General features: G+C 38.0%; 2 protein-coding genes across 2 annotated transcripts in view; one reads left to right on the forward strand and one right to left on the reverse strand.

Annotated features, from left to right (window-relative positions):
* Cep128 (centrosomal protein 128) overlaps positions 1–17,646 on the reverse strand; it is a 172,051-nt gene that overhangs the window by 16,912 nt on the left and 137,493 nt on the right. The window contains 2 exon segments of the mRNA XM_037210756.1: positions 1,985–2,044; positions 5,817–5,993. Of these exon segments, the coding sequence (XP_037066651.1) occupies positions 1,985–2,044; positions 5,817–5,993 (237 nt within the window).
* LOC114697672 (40S ribosomal protein S6-like) lies at positions 10,476–11,259 on the forward strand. Its single transcript, XM_037210758.1, has one exon. The coding sequence runs from the start codon at positions 10,476–10,478 to the stop codon at positions 11,223–11,225; it is 750 nt and encodes a 249-aa protein (XP_037066653.1). The 3' UTR covers positions 11,226–11,259.

Below are 17,646 nucleotides of genomic sequence, written 5' to 3' on the forward strand. Positions count from 1 at the left end.
ACTCTCTCGGCTAATACTCTCAGCTTCCCGACACTCTTTTACCCATAATTAGTCAATCAACTTCCACATGATTTTTTTTTTATTCTATGTGTATAGATATCTTATCTATATGTCTCGGTGTTTTGTCTGTGTCCCACTCATGTTCCTGGTGCCTCCAGAGGCCAGAAAAGCAGTTTAGACTCCCTGCAACTGGAGTTAGACTGTTGTGAGCTGCCACGTGGCTGCTGGTAACCAAACTCAGGTCCTTTGGAAGAACAGTCCGTGCTCTTAACTGCTGATCCATCTCTCCAACACTTACATAATTTTTATAAAGACCAAATTTAAGCGTTGACTGTCCTCCCAGGAGCTTATTATGACACTCTTGCAACATTCTAGCCCGCCATCTTGCCAGCACAAACATTTTCCTATGCTCCTTTGTCAACGTCTTCAAATAGCTACAATAACTTAACACACTTCAAAGATGTTTTGGAATCTGTCCACACCTCAGTATTAGACCAGACAGTAGATGAGAGAGAGCCATGGCGACTGACACAAAGGATTATAGAAGACAGGAATGTTGGCTAAATAAGCAAATACTCTGAAGGACAATGCATACAGTGGTACGGCATTGTGAGGCAGATGGCAGGTAATATTCAGTCTTTACATGGTAGTGAACAATTTACTTTCCTCCTGTGAGACTTTACTTTTCTCAGATTTTTGAATAAGCATAATGGGAATGTGGAGTGTAGTCCAGTGGTACATATAATGCATAAGGCCTTGGACTCAAGCACAGCAATCAATCAATCAGTCAATCAACAAACATCAATCAACAAACAAACTTAAAAGTCTCTTCATACAGGAAACTAGAAAACAGGAAGTGTAATTAGCCGGTTTATACTACAGGTGATTTTATGATGAAGCTTAAATAAAATAAAAAGATTTATATATGTTTACCTTAAAGTTGAAAAATTATTTTATAAAAAACTGCAAGTGCATAGGAGTAATAATATCCCATATATTTTAATCAGTGAATTTGCAAATGGATCCATCTTACAAAAGTAGTTGTTATATATCCCATAGTGAAAAGTAATGGAAAGAATATAAGAGGAATTGGAGGAGGGAGTTATTAAAATACATCATGTGCATGTATGAAATTTTAATACAATAAAAAGGCATACCATAATGTAGAATTTTTAAATAAAAATAGAAAAATATTAATTTTTAACTTCAATTAATTTACAACTATTTTTTTTCAGTGATGACAGAGGGAAATTATCTTTAGGACATAAAGTAGGCCCTTCTCATCTTGTAAAGAGCAACCTGAGAGTGAAGGGAGGTGCTTGAGACAAGCAAAGTCAGCAGGCTGTAGGCTCACACAAAAGAATCAGGGTGCATTCAATAAATGTGTAAAATAAACATGAGTTCTAGCTAGTCTGACATTTAGACACTTCCACAGAAACTCTCATCTAAATAAAAACCAGAAGAATTTGTCTCTGTTACAATCTGGGTCTTAATTTAAATTTTTTATCACCCTTTATTTTCTTATTTTTGCCTATACAATACATTTAAGATAAATACTAAATGAGAGAAAAGAAACTTAGATGCTTCTAACATGTAATACAGAAACGCTTCTCTGGCAACCAAGTGTTACATCTTTTTATACTCAGTTATACAACAAAATATATGGTTAAGGTAGGCGTGGTAATGCACAGCTATAATAGCAGCACTTCGGAGGCAGAGGTGAGTAGATCTTTGTGGGTTCGAGGCCGGCCTGCTCTATACACCTAATTCTACGATGGCAGTGCTACACGGTGAGACCTGCCTCAAAAGAAAAAACAAACAAACAAAAAGATGATAGATAGATAGATAGATAGATAGATAGATAGATAGATAGATAGATGATTGATAGATAGATGATAGATAGATGATAGACAGAAGATATATATGGCCATACCAAATACAGTTTATTAAAGATCATAAACTTTAGGAATCCATGATGAAATACCTTGCTTTCAGCTAACCAGCGATGTGGGTCATAATGTATTTCAGGCCCAGAGGTAAATACCTACAAAAAGAGGAAAGAATGTTAGAAATAGGTTTTTTTCTGGCATGAAAGCACATAAATAAAATTACTGACCACAACATCCAAATAAATAGTCCTTAACTGTAAGGCTTTGAAAAGAGGAAGATTGTATCAAGTATGCAATCAATTTCAAAGCACAGTTATCAAGTGCCTATTATGCATTTATTTACTGGATGACAGCAGCCGGCCAGCTCAGACAGAGACACATAAGATGAGCTAGCCGTCAAGTGCTCCCCTCACTAGCCTCTGGAGTTGAGCCCATGAGGTCTCACCTGGCGAGCAACCTTGATTAAAGCCTGTTTGCTTTGCCTCTGACTTCCTCTCAGTGCTGTTCCAGTAATGGACTCCACAGAGGTTTAAATGTGCCTACAGAGAAACTTGATTCTGTCTCGTTTATCCATCTTTATACCTTGGGGTCCATTTGGTTTTATCAAAGACTGTAAAGAGCAGCTCATCAAAATAAATTTATGCAAACATTGCTTTATATCTCAAAACAGACACAAAATTTTGTATTAAACTGTTGCCTGTATTAACTGCTCTGATTTCCTTTATACCAACCCATTTATAAAATCGCTCAACATCTGCTTTTGCCTTATTACTGAGTTAAATCTACACTCAAAAGCTGCTGATGTCTTTATAATTGTAAACACAAATTACATTATTCCCAGTTCTTCAAACTCAGTGCTGCATAGGATATTTTTGCAGAACTTCTTGATGTGTTCTATCTAAAAATATCCTTTCTTTTCTAAAGAGATGTCTATTTCTACTCTCAAATGCTTACATATCTCCAGATGTATGTACACAGTTCTCTGATAGAATAACAGTAGTTAATTCACTTAAATACATACTTAATACATATTAAGTATCCACCACATTCCACATACAAAAGCGTAGCGGCAGTACACCCAATCACTTTTTTCTTTAAGTCTAACCCAGCTCTTCTGCTGGTTTGTTTGGTTTCACTTTGTCTTGGGTTTTGAAATGGGGTGTTGCTATGTAGCCGCAGCTTCTCTGGAACTGTGGACACCTATCTAGAGGAGGCTGGCCTCTCTTCTGCAACTCCCATGCTAGTTTAAAGGCCTGAACCACCACACCCAGCTCTAACCTAAGGTTTAGGTGCTCCACCTTTTCAATCAGGCTTTACCTAATTGCCCAAATTCTCTATTTCTTCTTCCTCTTTCAACAACGTGCTATGCTGCTAAATATCTGTGAGCACCCGTTTGTCACCATTTATACTTTCCTTTTCATTAACCAACTCCATGAAATCTTTACTACCTCAATCAAATCTTCCCTTTGGGTAATAATATTTATTTTGATATAATACAAGCAATGTCATGATTTGTTCCACAGATTTGCAAATGATTTCATGTTTTAAAGAACATCTTTCACCAGTTATAAGTGGCAGAACTACAGGTTATCAGGGTCATGGGACTAAGATACTAACATAAGGTCAAAGTATAAATCAAATACACAAGAGTTTCTACACAGTGGGGAACACAAAGCCCACTCAATGGACAACGATGACTGCCCATCAATATGCCATCATAGTAAACCTCAAGGAACTGTGACAAGAATGCTGTAACAGGCCTGTGCTGCGGGAAAAAAAAAAAAAAAGACAGAACATGTACGTATATCTAAACACAACAAAACACAGAATTACTTTCAGAGTGTATTAAAAGGGCAATTTGTTCCTATAGAGCAGTGGTTCTCTACCTTCCTCATGCTATGAACCTTTAATACAGTTCCTCATGTTATGGTGACCCTCAACCATAAAATTATTTTTGTTGCTACTTCATGACTGTAATTTCACTGCTGTTATGAATCGTAATATAAATATCTGTGTTTTCAGATGGTCTTAGGTGATCCCTATGAAAGGATTGTTTGACCTCCAAAGGGCCTGTGACCCACAGCTTGAGAACCACTGCTATAAAGATACAAAGTATTTAAGAATGTTCCTGTCTATGATATTCATGTGTATTTTCTAACAGTTACATGTAACAAAGTTTAGTATGCATCTTATAATATGATTTACATGTTTTGATTTTAATGCTCATATATGACTGAAAACTACTCAAAATGAAATAGTTAAACATGGAGTAAATGCTACATTGCTAATATATGCTCCTTTGCATGAAATTAAGGTTTACAACTCACATGTTCAGAGAAGCTTTAACATTTAAGAAAACAGCATTAGACAGGAAAAAGATAAGGCAGCATATAAAGATCCTATGGCATGCCCAGACTCAGCTCTCCACTTAAACCCAACTACTGCTCATCTTAGTCTCACAGCCTTGTCACACTGTCTCAAAAGAACAAATAGGGAACTGCAAATTACAAAGTATCAACCAACTCTATTCATTCTACCAATTGAAATATTTGTAGTATAGTTGAAGCCTTAGAAACCTTTTCCTGAAACAGTAGAATCATATCTTTATTTTCTTTCAAACATCACTTAGAGAAAAAGGAAGATAGGAGGAAAAAAATCAGGAAAATGGGAAGAGATCTCAGGAGAGCTCTGAGGAAGAAAGAATGGCCCAGCCTCAACATAATCTAAGTGCAATACCACATTTCAGTGTGGCCATGCCATAAAATAAAATCAACAGCTGAACATGAGGCTGCAGCCTAATGTGTTAGGAGTATGTCATGTGAATATAGCAATGCCAGACTCTACATTTGAAAAGCGTCTACCTTCAAGAGATTCAAACACCCATGGGACACTTTTTTTTTTTTTTTGGTTTTTCGAGACAGGGTTTCTCTGTGTAGCTTTGCGCCTCTCCTGGGACTCACTTGGTAGTCCAGGCTGGCCTCGAACTCACAGAGATCCGCCTGGCTCTGCCTCCCGAGTGCTGGGATTAAAGGCGTGCGCCACCACCGCCCGGCTTTTTCTTTCTTTTTTTTTTTTTTTTTTTTTTTTTTTTGTTTGTTTGTTTGTTTTTAGAGACAGGGTTTCTCTGTGTAGCTTTGCGCCTTTCCTGGAACTCACTTGGTAGCCCAGGCTGGCCTCGAACTCACAGAGATCCGCCTGGCTCTGCCTCCCGAGTGCTGGGATTAAAGGCGTGCGCCACCACCGCCCAGCTCCATGGGACACTTTTTATATGTCATCTCCTGACAATCATTATTGAGAAACAATAAACCCATCTAAATACAGGAAAGAGTAAGTACACCAATTAGAACTCGAACAACAGGGAATGTGCAACCGCAAAGCGTTTACTTGATCGGGCCCCAGTCAGTCCACAGAGTTTCAATTCCTACTTCATATTTCATTACACTGATATGTAGGAGCAAGAACCCAGCCCCTCCAGGTGTGGTTCTCTTTTCTACACTAGACTTCATGGAGCATTAGAGAGATGGGTTGATTTTAAGGGTTAAGGGAGACACAGCACACACCATACTTATCATTAAACCTCTCAAGAAGAATTCAACAGCATCGCTAACAAGCTACCATGGTGGAAAATTCAGAATCCAAGCTTCTTGATTCAAAGGACGTTTCCTTGATCAATACTCCTGCCTCTTCGTTGAGGAGCTATCTTTCACTCAATGAGACATAGGTAACTCAGTAGAAGAGCATCACACTTTCACCAGGACTCTGTAGTAATAGTTTCTAACTCCTACGCAAAGCAAGAAGTTATTTTGTTTCATAAAACATTCTGAAATAAAAATGTGACTCCCATATAATCACATGTTCCAATCCCATTATAATTATATATTAGAAAACTAACTGAAAATTTAAGGTACAATGAGAACTCATAATTACTTTCAATTTCTCCACTGAGTCTTTGGAGAAAGTTTGACAAGCTGCATCAATTTCCCTTCCTATCACACCAAGAATAGATTCCTGTTCTGTCTCCAAACAAAGAAGTTGATCCTTGAGCTGCAGCCTGGCCTCTTCCATTCTCCGTAAGTGCTCTTCTTCATTACTTATATGTTTCTCCTGTAACGTGAGAAATAAAACAGAACCTTAGTAAGCAGACCCAAGACACAGCTACCTATGGACCAAACCTAAGAACAAGATTAAAAAACAGATATGAGTGGCCATCTCTTCACTTAGCAAAATAGATAGCTCATGAGAACTAAAGTATAAACAACTGACAAAAATACTATAAAAATTCTGGGAACAAAAGAAACAATGTTGAAAATGTCCTCTGCCATTTGACAAAGTGTTGTTAGTGGGTCAGAGAAAAAGCTAAAACCACAAATTGATCATGGGTGAACCCTAAACATTCGTAAAATACCAGAAATATAAATTACCAAACACGGTGCTTGCTTTCAAGGTGTTATCACCTAAATTCCATCACAAAATATTCCTACAAAGTTCTAATTTTTGAATGCCATCATGCTACACACATGCTTTTGAGACATGAAAATTAAATAAAGACCAAGATGGAAACACATTCCAAGTAAACAAATACATTTAATGAAAAGGTTTTTAAGGAGGACTTGAAGAGATTACAAGTGCTCCAGGGTCGCCTCTAGGCAGAACAATTTGCAATCATTAGTACTTATTATACAATTCTCAATAGTTTTGATTAAACAATTCCATTAAAACCAAGTATCCTTGACAAGAAAATTCAAAATCTCCAATGCCCCGAAGTCCATAGCTTTAGGTAAATTGACACAACACTCAGAATGCTTCACTTTGGGTTGTGAATTAGGAATGGTAAACTGGTAAAGTCACCACAAACAGTCTAAACTTTTTGAACACGGGCTGAAGAAATTCAAAGCCATGTATCACAGGGCATGCAAGATAATGAAATTACTTGAACTGTATAAATAACAAACCATAGTCATAGTGCTAGTTTAATATGTATTCAGTCATTACACACTAGCCTAGTAATCTTTAACAACTAATTAGACACAAGTAAACAAGCAAGAGTATGTGGGCATCAAACCCACTCTAAATTTCAAAGAAAAAAGAAAAGGAACACAGTTGTTAAAAATTTATCACTGGGGCTGGAAAGATGGATCAGCAGTTAAGAGCACTGGCTGCTCTTCCACTGGACCTCAGTTCAATTCCCAGCACCTACATGGCAGCTCACACCCGTCTGTATCTGGTTCCAAGGAATCAGATGCCCTCTCTTCTAGCCTCTGTGGCACCAGGCACACAAGGGGTGAACAGACAGACTTTCAGGTGCAACACTCCATATAAAATAAAAATAAATCTTTTTTTCCTTTTATAGGAAATAGATTCTTTTCTCATAGACTATGTCCTGATTATAGTTTCCCCTCCCTCAACTCCTCCCATTCCTGCCCACATCTACTCCCTTTCTGTCTCTCATTAGAAAAGAATGGGCTTCGAAGTGATAACAACCAAACATGACAAAATGAAATATAGTAAGATGGATTTGGACACGGCAACAGGAGAAAAGGAGTCCTAGGAGCAGGCTCAAGAGTCAGAGACCCACTCTCTCTCATACTCAGGAGTCCCAAGAAAATACTAAGCTAAAAGCTGTAATATACATTCAGAGGACATGGTGGAAACCAATGTAGGCCCTGTGCTTGCCACTTCAGTCTCTGTGCGCTCATCTGTGTCTTGCTTAGTTGACTCAGAGGGAATTGTTTTTTAATCATGAGAGGAAGAGTAATGTCTTAATAAAAAAATAGCAATATTTCATTTCAATTTAGCTTATATTATAAAATAAATGAAAGCTCCTCCGCCAACAAGTGCAGAGCCTTTGGCAACTTCTCTTCTGCCCTTACATGCAGCCTTACCTTCTTTCCTACTGTCTCCTACTCTGACTCAGTTTCTCAAACATGCCTACTTATGTCTACCCTGAACTCATGAATTTTTACAACTCCGCCTGAAGTTGTTCTACCTCAAAACAGGGCTGATGCTGAGAGACCATTTGTCTTGATGAGTTCAACTTAATCCGTACCTAGATCCCGCCCTCAGCTTTACGAACATGGAACTGGAATTTTGTTTCTTCTAAAGACTGAGTAGAGTCAACGCATAAAGAAATTAATGTACAGAACAGAATGCCATTCAGTTAATGATATCTATTTGCAACAAGAACTATAACTACCATATGGATCAAAATCACGTCAGTATAACCAATATCAATACCCCTATAGACTGCAGTGGAGCAAATGTTGTCTAATAAGCAGGAGACAGAGTTTGCATCTTGAAGTAATATTTAAATGTCCACTCACAGCAGTATGGCATGGTTAACTACACATCATGGTCTTAGAAACCATGATGCCAGGTGTGTCTCAGTCCTCTAAGCAGTATTAAGAGGAAGGCAGCCAAGGCATACTGCCTTTTTTCCTCTGTCTAAACTCTCTCCTGATTGACATATTTCTATACATCAACTACTATGTATACCAGATCTCTCTCTCTCTCTCTCTTATACAGGAGCCTGTCTGAGAAATTAATACTCTGGCTTTGAAAAATGTTTGATAATTTTGATTTATTTATTAGGAAATAACCTTTATTGCAAAGTCCCTAGGTAAGATAGTTGCCTTCCAATTATTCCTATGTACTTATCACTATATTATATCTTATTATTCCTTCCAGCCTATCATTGTACCATATCGTATTCTTTAAAGTTTATTCTTCAAAATCCACTACCACTTCTTAGTCATCAAAAGCATGTTATTTATATCAATTTTTAGTTTACCAAATCTTAATGTAATTATGTGTCCGTGCATCTTTAACCCACAAATATTGCTTGTGTTTATTCTTAAATTCCCACACTTCGCTGAATAAATGATTTTGATATTTTTGGTGAAGACTCAACTTCAACATTGTAAAGACAATCTCATGAATTCCCATGCAGGTCTATACTTTCTGAGGCATTAAGTGACTACGGTGGTCTCGCTGATGCAATGTTAAAAGGGTGTTCTATCAGAAGGTACTGATGCATAGGAGACTGTCTACCTTCTAAACCTCAGGAATTCACAATGGCTTTCTAAAGGAATTCGTTTCTGCCACACACAGCCATCTCTTATATAATATCTTTATGTCCCGGAACACTCACACTCTCCTTGGTTTGAAGACTGTAAGGAGACACAACTGTAATAAAAATATAACAGCTTCAAAAATAAGGAACAAAACCAAAATGCTACCTCATAACAGGCACTGGGACACAGACTGTAACCTCAAGGAATTGAAGGCTGAGGCAGGAGGATTGAAAGTTAAAGCCCTGTCTTGTCTTCATAGCAGTCCAAAGCCAGCATAGACAAATTAGAGAGACTTTGTCTCAAAATAGAAAAACAAGAAATATTTACAAAGAACAATAACAAGATGGGCATGGTAGTACACATCTTTAATTCTAGTGCTCCACAGGCAGAAGCAGGCAGATTTCTATGAGTTTGAAGCCAGCCTGGTCTATAGAGTGAGTTACAGTACAGCCTGGGCTACATAGTGAGACCAAACTTGAAAAGGAGAAGGAGAGAGGAAGGGAGGGAGAGAGAGAAAAGAAAAAAAGGAAAGAGAAAGAGAATACAGCAACCACAGAGATGCTATAGCTCAGTGGTGGATAACATGCCTACCATAAGTGAGGCCCTGGGTTCACCCCAGTACCACAGAATGCCGTCTATCTGCGGGAGTTCCGGAGATACTGTCAATGTCTTAACAGTTTTAAAAATGACATTTTGTTTCCAACATACCTATTACCTGAAATAAACCATTTTCTTACACTTTAACAAAAATATTTTTTAAATAAAATGCTTATAGCCTAAGTAAAGCATTGGTTTCCAAATAAATTTTCAAAAGCAATCATTTTCTGTAACTGAAAACTAACTTCAATAAGCAAATATGAAATCTCTCCATCCTAAGACCATCTATAACACATTGCTGAGGGAGGAGAGATACAAGAAGAAAACATGGGGAACATATACTATTAAAGAGTGAAACCAAAGCCAGTAAGATTTAATTAAAATTCCCTGGCAGCGTGGCTGCACACTGGAGCTACACACATCAGTCGGGAAGTTGGGATGAGGAATATTCCGTAACTTAGGAAAACAGCTGACTCTGGCTTTAAATTCCAGACAGTCATATTACACAGCAAATTATGAAACCTTCCTGAGCAAAAATTGGGCCTGTCTACAAGTCATTTACCTGACTCTGGAAAGAAGATTCCCATTTCTCATGCCAATGGCAGCAAGAAAGCTAAGCACGCTGAATGTCACCCATGGAGAAAAGGCATTCACTCTAAGTTTTGTTAGAAACGTAGAAACAAAGGTACCAAACTGTAACCCCAACTGTCTTGCAAATTAAGCAAAAGTAAACTATTATTTCTCGAATTTTTTTCTAGTGCTTGTCACATCATAACCATTTTGTTCAAACCTAAGTAAACACAGATGTACATAATAGTAAATTCCGTAAACTCAAAGTAGAGCCATATACATGTATGTTGATATAAAAACTGAGTGGGCTCTTTTCCGTGGCGCCTCCTAGGCGGTCGGCTGTGTCAAGATGAAGCTGATTATCTCCTTCCCTGTCACCGGCTGTCAGAAACTCATCCAAGTGGACGATGAGCGCAAGCTTCATACGTTCCACGAGAAGCGCATAACCTCAGAAGTAGCTGCTGGTGCACTAGGTGAAGGGCGGAAGGGTTATGTGGTCCGAATCAGTGGCGGGAATGACAAACAAGGTTTTCCCATGAAGCAAGGTGTGTTGACCCACGGCAGAGTGCACCTTCTGTTGAGTAAGGGCCATTCTTGTTATAGACCAAGGAGAACTGGAGAGAGGAAGCGCAAGTCTGTTCGAGGATGCATCGTGGATGCCAACGTCAGTGTTCTCAACTCGGTTATTGTAAACAAAGGAGAGAAGGATATTCCTGGACTGACAGACACTACTGTGCCTCGTCGGTTGGGACCTAAAAGAGCTAGCAGAATCAGAAAGCTTTTTAATCTCTCTAAAGAAGATGATGTCGGCCAATACGTGGTCAGACAGCCGTTAAACAAAGAAGGTAAGAAGCCCAGGACCAAAGCACCCAAGATTCAGTGTCTTGTTACTCCACGTGTCCTGCAACACAAATGCCATTGTATTGCTCTAAAGAAACAAGGAACCAAGAAAAACAAGGAGGAGGCTGCAGAATATTCTAAACTTTTGGCCAAGAGAATGAAGGAAGCCAAAGTAAAGTGCCAGGAACAGATCGCCAAGAGACGTAGGCTGTCCTCTCTGAGAGCTTCTACTTCTAAGTCTGAATCCAGTCAAAAATAAGTCTTTGAGGGTAACAAATAAATGATCATACCTTTAAAAAAAAACTGAGCAGAACAAAACAAAAGACCTGTGGTTTGCTGAGGGAACTTAAGTCAAACCCTCAGAACTAGGGTAAACGTAAAAGAAGAGAGTGGACTCTATGGAGTTATCCCCTGACCTACACATACACACAATGGTACATGAACTACATGCATACACATCATTTATACACACAGAGACACACAATAATAATAATAAATGAAATTTTTAAAAAAGCAATAGCAACTCTAAACTCAAGAAATCAGATAGCACTTCATAAATTCATACTTGCCATCTTCAGAGCAATAGTACTGAGAAACAAACAGAAAGAGAAGAAATTCAGGAATGCTGAGAATTCTTCACTCATGCAAAAGTACAGTACCATGGACCTTCCTGCCCAAATGGACTTTATAGTAACAACATAAAACCTCAGGTTTCAACCAGGAACATGGTCCATTTCCATGATACCTCAAATGACCTCATATTATACCATCTGCGATGATGACGCAGCTTATGTCGGGCCCCTCACCAATCTGGGCACCTCTGAGCCAAAAATGTTATTGCTCTTTGTTGCCTCACGGAGCATCTCAAATACCAACTAATCAATAAATTATTTCCTATTCCTTTATGAGCATTTCCTTAATGTAGCCTCTTACATGTCAAGGATGACTGATCCCAATCATACAACAATATGGGGTGGGCGTAAGGAAACAAATTTTTTAAAGTCAAGCAATTCTTGTGTTTTGATAAGTTTCTTGAGGAGTATTTAATTAATTTTGAACTCACTGAGGCCATGTGTACACAAATGGGCAGGTTCTTTATGAATATTTAAACAAGCAACACTGCAACTCTACTAGAAGATTGATGTTCTCAAACAAAAATGCTACTCCGCAGGTTAGATGCACACTGCTCCTTCTCTTTTATAGACATACTTTGCATCACTTCCTCCGAAGGATGCAGGAAGAGTTAGCCTGAGATGCTGAATAAGACAGCAGAGCTAACGGGACAGACGGTGGATTAGAACATGGGCTCTGACCTCATACATTTTAAAATCCAGGTGGGAATGGCTTCCTATCCACAGTGTTGGCTGCAGCAGGCTTCATAAGACAAACAAAAAAGCAAAAATTTAAATTTCAACTTTCAACCCCCATTTAAGGAAAATTATTCTTGGCTCAGGCCTTTTAGCACCCTCTTCTAAGAAAGGATTGAGTAATACAAAGATCATTACCAGCATAATCAAAAGATGGTGGGGTATGCATTGGCTATACTCCTAGAAATTAATATTCACAGTTAGAGAAAATAATACTTTCTAGGGGGCATTCTGCATTCACTATTAGGATCATTCTGTGATTATTACGTATTTCTCTTAAGCTAAATGCCTAGAAACAGAAATAACATTTGATATTTAAAAGTCAGCTACTTCTGATGCATTTCTACTTATGAAACAAAATATAAACAAGAACACAAACAAACAGGGTTTTTAATTACGCATCGAGGATGAGGGTTGGTTAATTTTCAGAGAAAAATGACATGGTATCTCAAAGAACATATTTGTAGGTTTAGACATGGCTCTTAAAACTGTCAGGGTTTCTTCCTCCCCTTTCTCCCTTAAAGTGGTACTACTCATGAAAGAGAATGGAAGGAAGTGTGAAAGTAAATCACCAAATCACAGAGCTAATATCTACAGCAAAAAAATACCTCCTATTGGTTTTTATCTAAAATCTACAGAACACTGCTCGGTCATCACCAAATGAGAAAATGAATTGAGTCAATAAGCACTTTAAACAGCAATAAAAGAGAAAGTCAATGAAAACAAACATGGGCAGCCATTTTATGTTCCCTTTTAAGGTCAATAAGGGCCAGCAAGGCCTAATTAACTTCAAAGCAATCACCAAAACAGATGTGATATGAAATTGTCATATGGCCTTGGTTTTCGCACCATAGCCAATCAGCATTACTTAGACTGACATTTATCGTGGGAGTCATATGCAATTGTTGAAGTAAAGAAAAGCAGACAAACAGAACAGGATTTTCATGCAAAGTGCACAACATGTTTGCTTGTCTCTCCAGGCCCGTAACTATCAACCAGGAATTGAGTTAAGAAGTGGCAGGCCTCTCCACCAAATCAAGAGCTAATACAACTGGCAAACTTGGACTTTACTATTTCAATGCATTTAAAATCAGCCTCTGTGGGGTTGAAGAGGTGGCTGGATGGGTAAAATGCTTGCTGTCCAAGGACAAGGACCTAAGCTCAGCCAGCCAGCGCACATTTATAAAACCTAGGTGCGGCAGCACACACCTGTAACCCCAGCAAGGGAAGATAGAGACAAGAAGATTCCTGGGCCAGGCATGGTGGCACAGACATCTAATCCCAGCACTTGAAAGACAGGGCCAGATGGAGTTTTGGGAATTCTAGTCCAGCCAGCATAGCCTACATAGTGAGTTCCAGAACTACAGAAGTGACCCAGTCTCAAAAACGCAAGAAAACACAAGACGCCAAGGGCTTGCTGACCAGCCAGTCTAGCTGAATCAAGGGGCTCTATGTCAGTCAAGGGAAGACCCCATTCAAAAAAAGGGGTGGGGGGTGGGGGAGAGCAATTGAAGAGGATACCCAGTATCTGGGCTACACAGTTACATGCACCTACTCAAATGTGTACACACACACACACACACACACACACACACACACACACACACACACATCTCTGTTGGTACAGAAGGTATTTTCAATGAAGCAGTCTGGGAACAACTCCAGCACACCTATGTTCTAGATCAGACATGAAGGGTATGCTTCTATGCACTCTGATTTCTTGCCCAATTCTCAGCCATGGCTGCATGAATAAATGCATCCTTGATCTTCAGAGTGTATTCTCACTTCATTTTTGCATCCTGATTTTTTTTTCTCAATAACTGGCATATTTTGACATCCATGTGTTGGGTCAGTTAATTCTCTGCCAAAGTCAAAGGCTACTTTGAGCTTAATAACAAATAATCCAATTAAAAGCAAAATATTCAAATAACAAACAAATTATTCAATTAGTGACCAAGGGAAAATACTTTATTTCTCTTTTAATTTTTCATTGTCATTTTAACTTGTTGTTTTGAAAAAGATGTTAATCAACAAAACTCCTTAAAACATTTACTATTTAGAACAGTGGTTCTCAGTCTACCTAATGCTGCTACCCTTTAATACAGTTCCTCATGGTGTGGTGACCCCAACCATTAAATTATTTCATTGCTACTTCATAACTGTAATTCTGCTACTGTTATGACTTGTAATATAATTATCTGATATGCAGGATATCTGATATGTGACCCCCAAAGGGGTCAGGACCCACAGGTTGATAACCCCTGAATTATCTGACTTAAGATGTCATCCAGTTATGTGGTGACTGTAGCTTTTTTCCTACTTAGAGAACTTACAAAATATAAAGTTTAAAAAATACTTAAATATCAAAGAAAGAAAACATTATGCTTAAAGTAGCCCAAAGCATGAGATAGTAAATGCAAGCAGTCAATAGCGCACGTAATTTCCTTTATCCTCATTCTTCTAGAAAACTTTGACATCAAGAGCTTCTTCCTGCTGCCATCAAACAGCCAAGTCAAAAGCAAGACAGTGTGATTTTGCAAAGTAGTGGATACTGTAAAGAGCACACATCTTGCATTCATATATTTTTGTCAAAATCAAAAAACAGCAATTGTAAGCAGATGTCAAAATAGAAACAAATGATAGTTTTTTTTAACTGACAGATAACATTGAATGTTTTTATTGTGTATAACACATTTAAAGACATGTACATACATTGAGGACTGATTAAATCAAACTGAGAAATGCATTACCTCAGTGCCTATCATCTCTATTGTTGAGAGTACTCACATCTACCCTCTTTACATCTCCAAAGCACAGAGACCTATGTACTCATTCACTCCTGGCTTTTACAGATACATTATATAGAAATTTTCAGGTTTTCATTAGGGTTTTCTAGCAAAAATCAATAATTATTTCCATTCAAAAACATATCAAAGTACAAGAAAAATAGGTGAAAGTAGTAACCATGAACTAGATTCAATGCTACCAATTCAACAAAGGACACAAACCTGATTCATTTTAGTGACACTAAATAAAGAAGAAAATGCAGAGAATCTGTGTCCTGCCCTATCCCACCCTGCTTCTATCTCAGTACCAGGCAAGTCATTACATTTCCTCAGTTTTAGAGTCCAACATTGAAAATATGCACAAATATAAATGGTAATTATCATTTGGTAGGTCCCATTTATATAAGAAAATTACCTCCAGTGCTTTGTTCAATATAGCCAGGTCTCACTTTACAAATTATTTAAATAAAGCATTTCACAGGAACAAAAACACACCTCCATGAATTGGGATACAGCAGCATTTAAGTTTCTATGTTCCCCTATTCCTTCAATGGCTCACAGTCTGTGATCTTAAAGTATTTACTGACAGTTTCATTGAAGTTAATCTCATTCCTTTAAAGAATTAATAGCAGAAAACAAGGTCCTGTACAGACAGCTCAGGACAGCTACTGAAATAAGGAAGTAATAGCTGAGCATCTCGGATAAACCATAACATCTACCGAAAGAACAGAGAAAGTACCAAGTCTCATAGAATGGCAAGAACAGGATTGCTCACTGTACCTCCTACTTCCAAAGGACAGAGGCAGACACTGGGTAAGCTGATTTAGTTCAGGCTGAGTCCTATAATATTTTAGGCAATACACCTTTGCCTCTGGTCCAGTGTTACCTAATAAGCACAGCAATGCTAGCACAGAGACTTTATGGCATATAAAAACTTGGACAAACCTGAAGAATTTCAACGTTGTGGAAGCTATCAATTAAATCAATTAAAGTTATGCATGTGGCAGCAACTCCTGTCAGTGGTGCATATGGGTACAACTATTAAAGGAGAAACGTAAAATGAAGGTGCTATGTATCTCTAGCTTCCTCCAGTTACGTGTAGCTAGGAGGAAGAAACATATGTAATAACTTTCATTAGAATATTCAAGAATAAGATGTACTTTCCACCCATATAATTTCCCATCTTCTTGTATGCTGAAATACAAGGAATCAGTAAAGAAAATTGCTAACAATGAAAATAAGTGTCCTTCTGATGTTTGCGTTGAAATTAGAAAAATAACTATGAACATTTTTTTAATTTTTTTCACTATTTTTCTCATTGGCTATACATGTACCTGCATCAACTATTGGGTATATTATTTGACAATATGGCCACAATGTACAAACTAAGGGAAAAGACAATGTGCAGTTGGAAGTTTTCCTAGATCCCACCCAGTCCCGCAGCTGCTGAGGCTTATATTAATTATAAACTGTATGGCCTAAAGGCTCAGGCTTCTTACTAGCTAACTCTTACAACTTAACTCAGCCCATTTCTATTAGTCTATGCATTGCCATGTGGCTTCATGGAGTTAGCTGTTCTCTCACAACTTTCCTCTCCTGGCAGTGGCTCACAGTGTCCCCTGACTCCACCCTTCTTCCTTCTCCATATCCAGTTTGAATATACTGCCTATTCTTATTCTGCCTCGCCATTGGCCAAACAGCTTTATTATCAGCCAATGAGAGCCACATATATTCATAGCATAAAGAAAGACATCACAGACTGGAGAGATGGCTCAGTGGTTAAGAGCACTGGCTGTTCTTCCAAAGGTCATGAGTTCAATTCCCAGCAACCACATGGTGGCTCACAATCATTTGTAATGAGATCTGGTGCCCTCTTCTGAAATGTAGGCAGAACACTGTATGCATAATAAATAAATCTTTAAAAAAAAAAAAAGACATCCCACAGCATTTGTCCTTTTCTGTCTAATCAAAAAGGAAGGTTTTAACTTTAACATATAATTATATATAACAAAATAGTTATCAAGCAAGAATTACAGTTATAATATGTAGTCTATTTGTATTTGGCAAAATTAAGGAAAATATTCTATCTATCCTATTTTTGTGAGTCTAAAGTTTTATATCTAATTTACATTTTATCATGATTAAGGAAAACTATAATTAGAACTATATAGTCTTCAATTCCATTAAAGACCTCAGAAGGATATAATATTACCTGAGTAAACAGGAAGTGCATTATAAGCAACTTGCAAATTTCTAGAAATGTGAGAGACAGCTGGCTGCCTAGACAACTACCCAAAGTTCTTCTGTAACATTGGGGCATCCATCTTCAGCCTAAAGGCCTAAAGTCCTTGCAGACAGTCAGTAAAGCAGGAAATTTGAAGGATTGTCTCACCTATTGGCAAAGTTTATCAGTCACTTTTTTCTGTGTCCTGCAGAATGTCTGGCAGTATCTCCCGTGAAGCAGAAACCTGAAGGACTATCTCACCTTGTTTTGGCAAAGTTCAGTGGTCATTTTCCCATGGGTCTT

This window comes from Peromyscus leucopus, chromosome 14 (assembly GCF_004664715.2).
Source record: "Peromyscus leucopus breed LL Stock chromosome 14, UCI_PerLeu_2.1, whole genome shotgun sequence".
Classification (NCBI taxonomy): Eukaryota; Metazoa; Chordata; class Mammalia; order Rodentia; family Cricetidae; genus Peromyscus; species Peromyscus leucopus.

Bases quoted from the DNA above. Each gene is read 5' to 3' on its own strand.
- LOC114697672 (XM_037210758.1), top strand. From the start codon at position 10,476: ATGAAGCTGATTATCTCCTTCCCTGTCACCGGCTGTCAGAAACTCATC.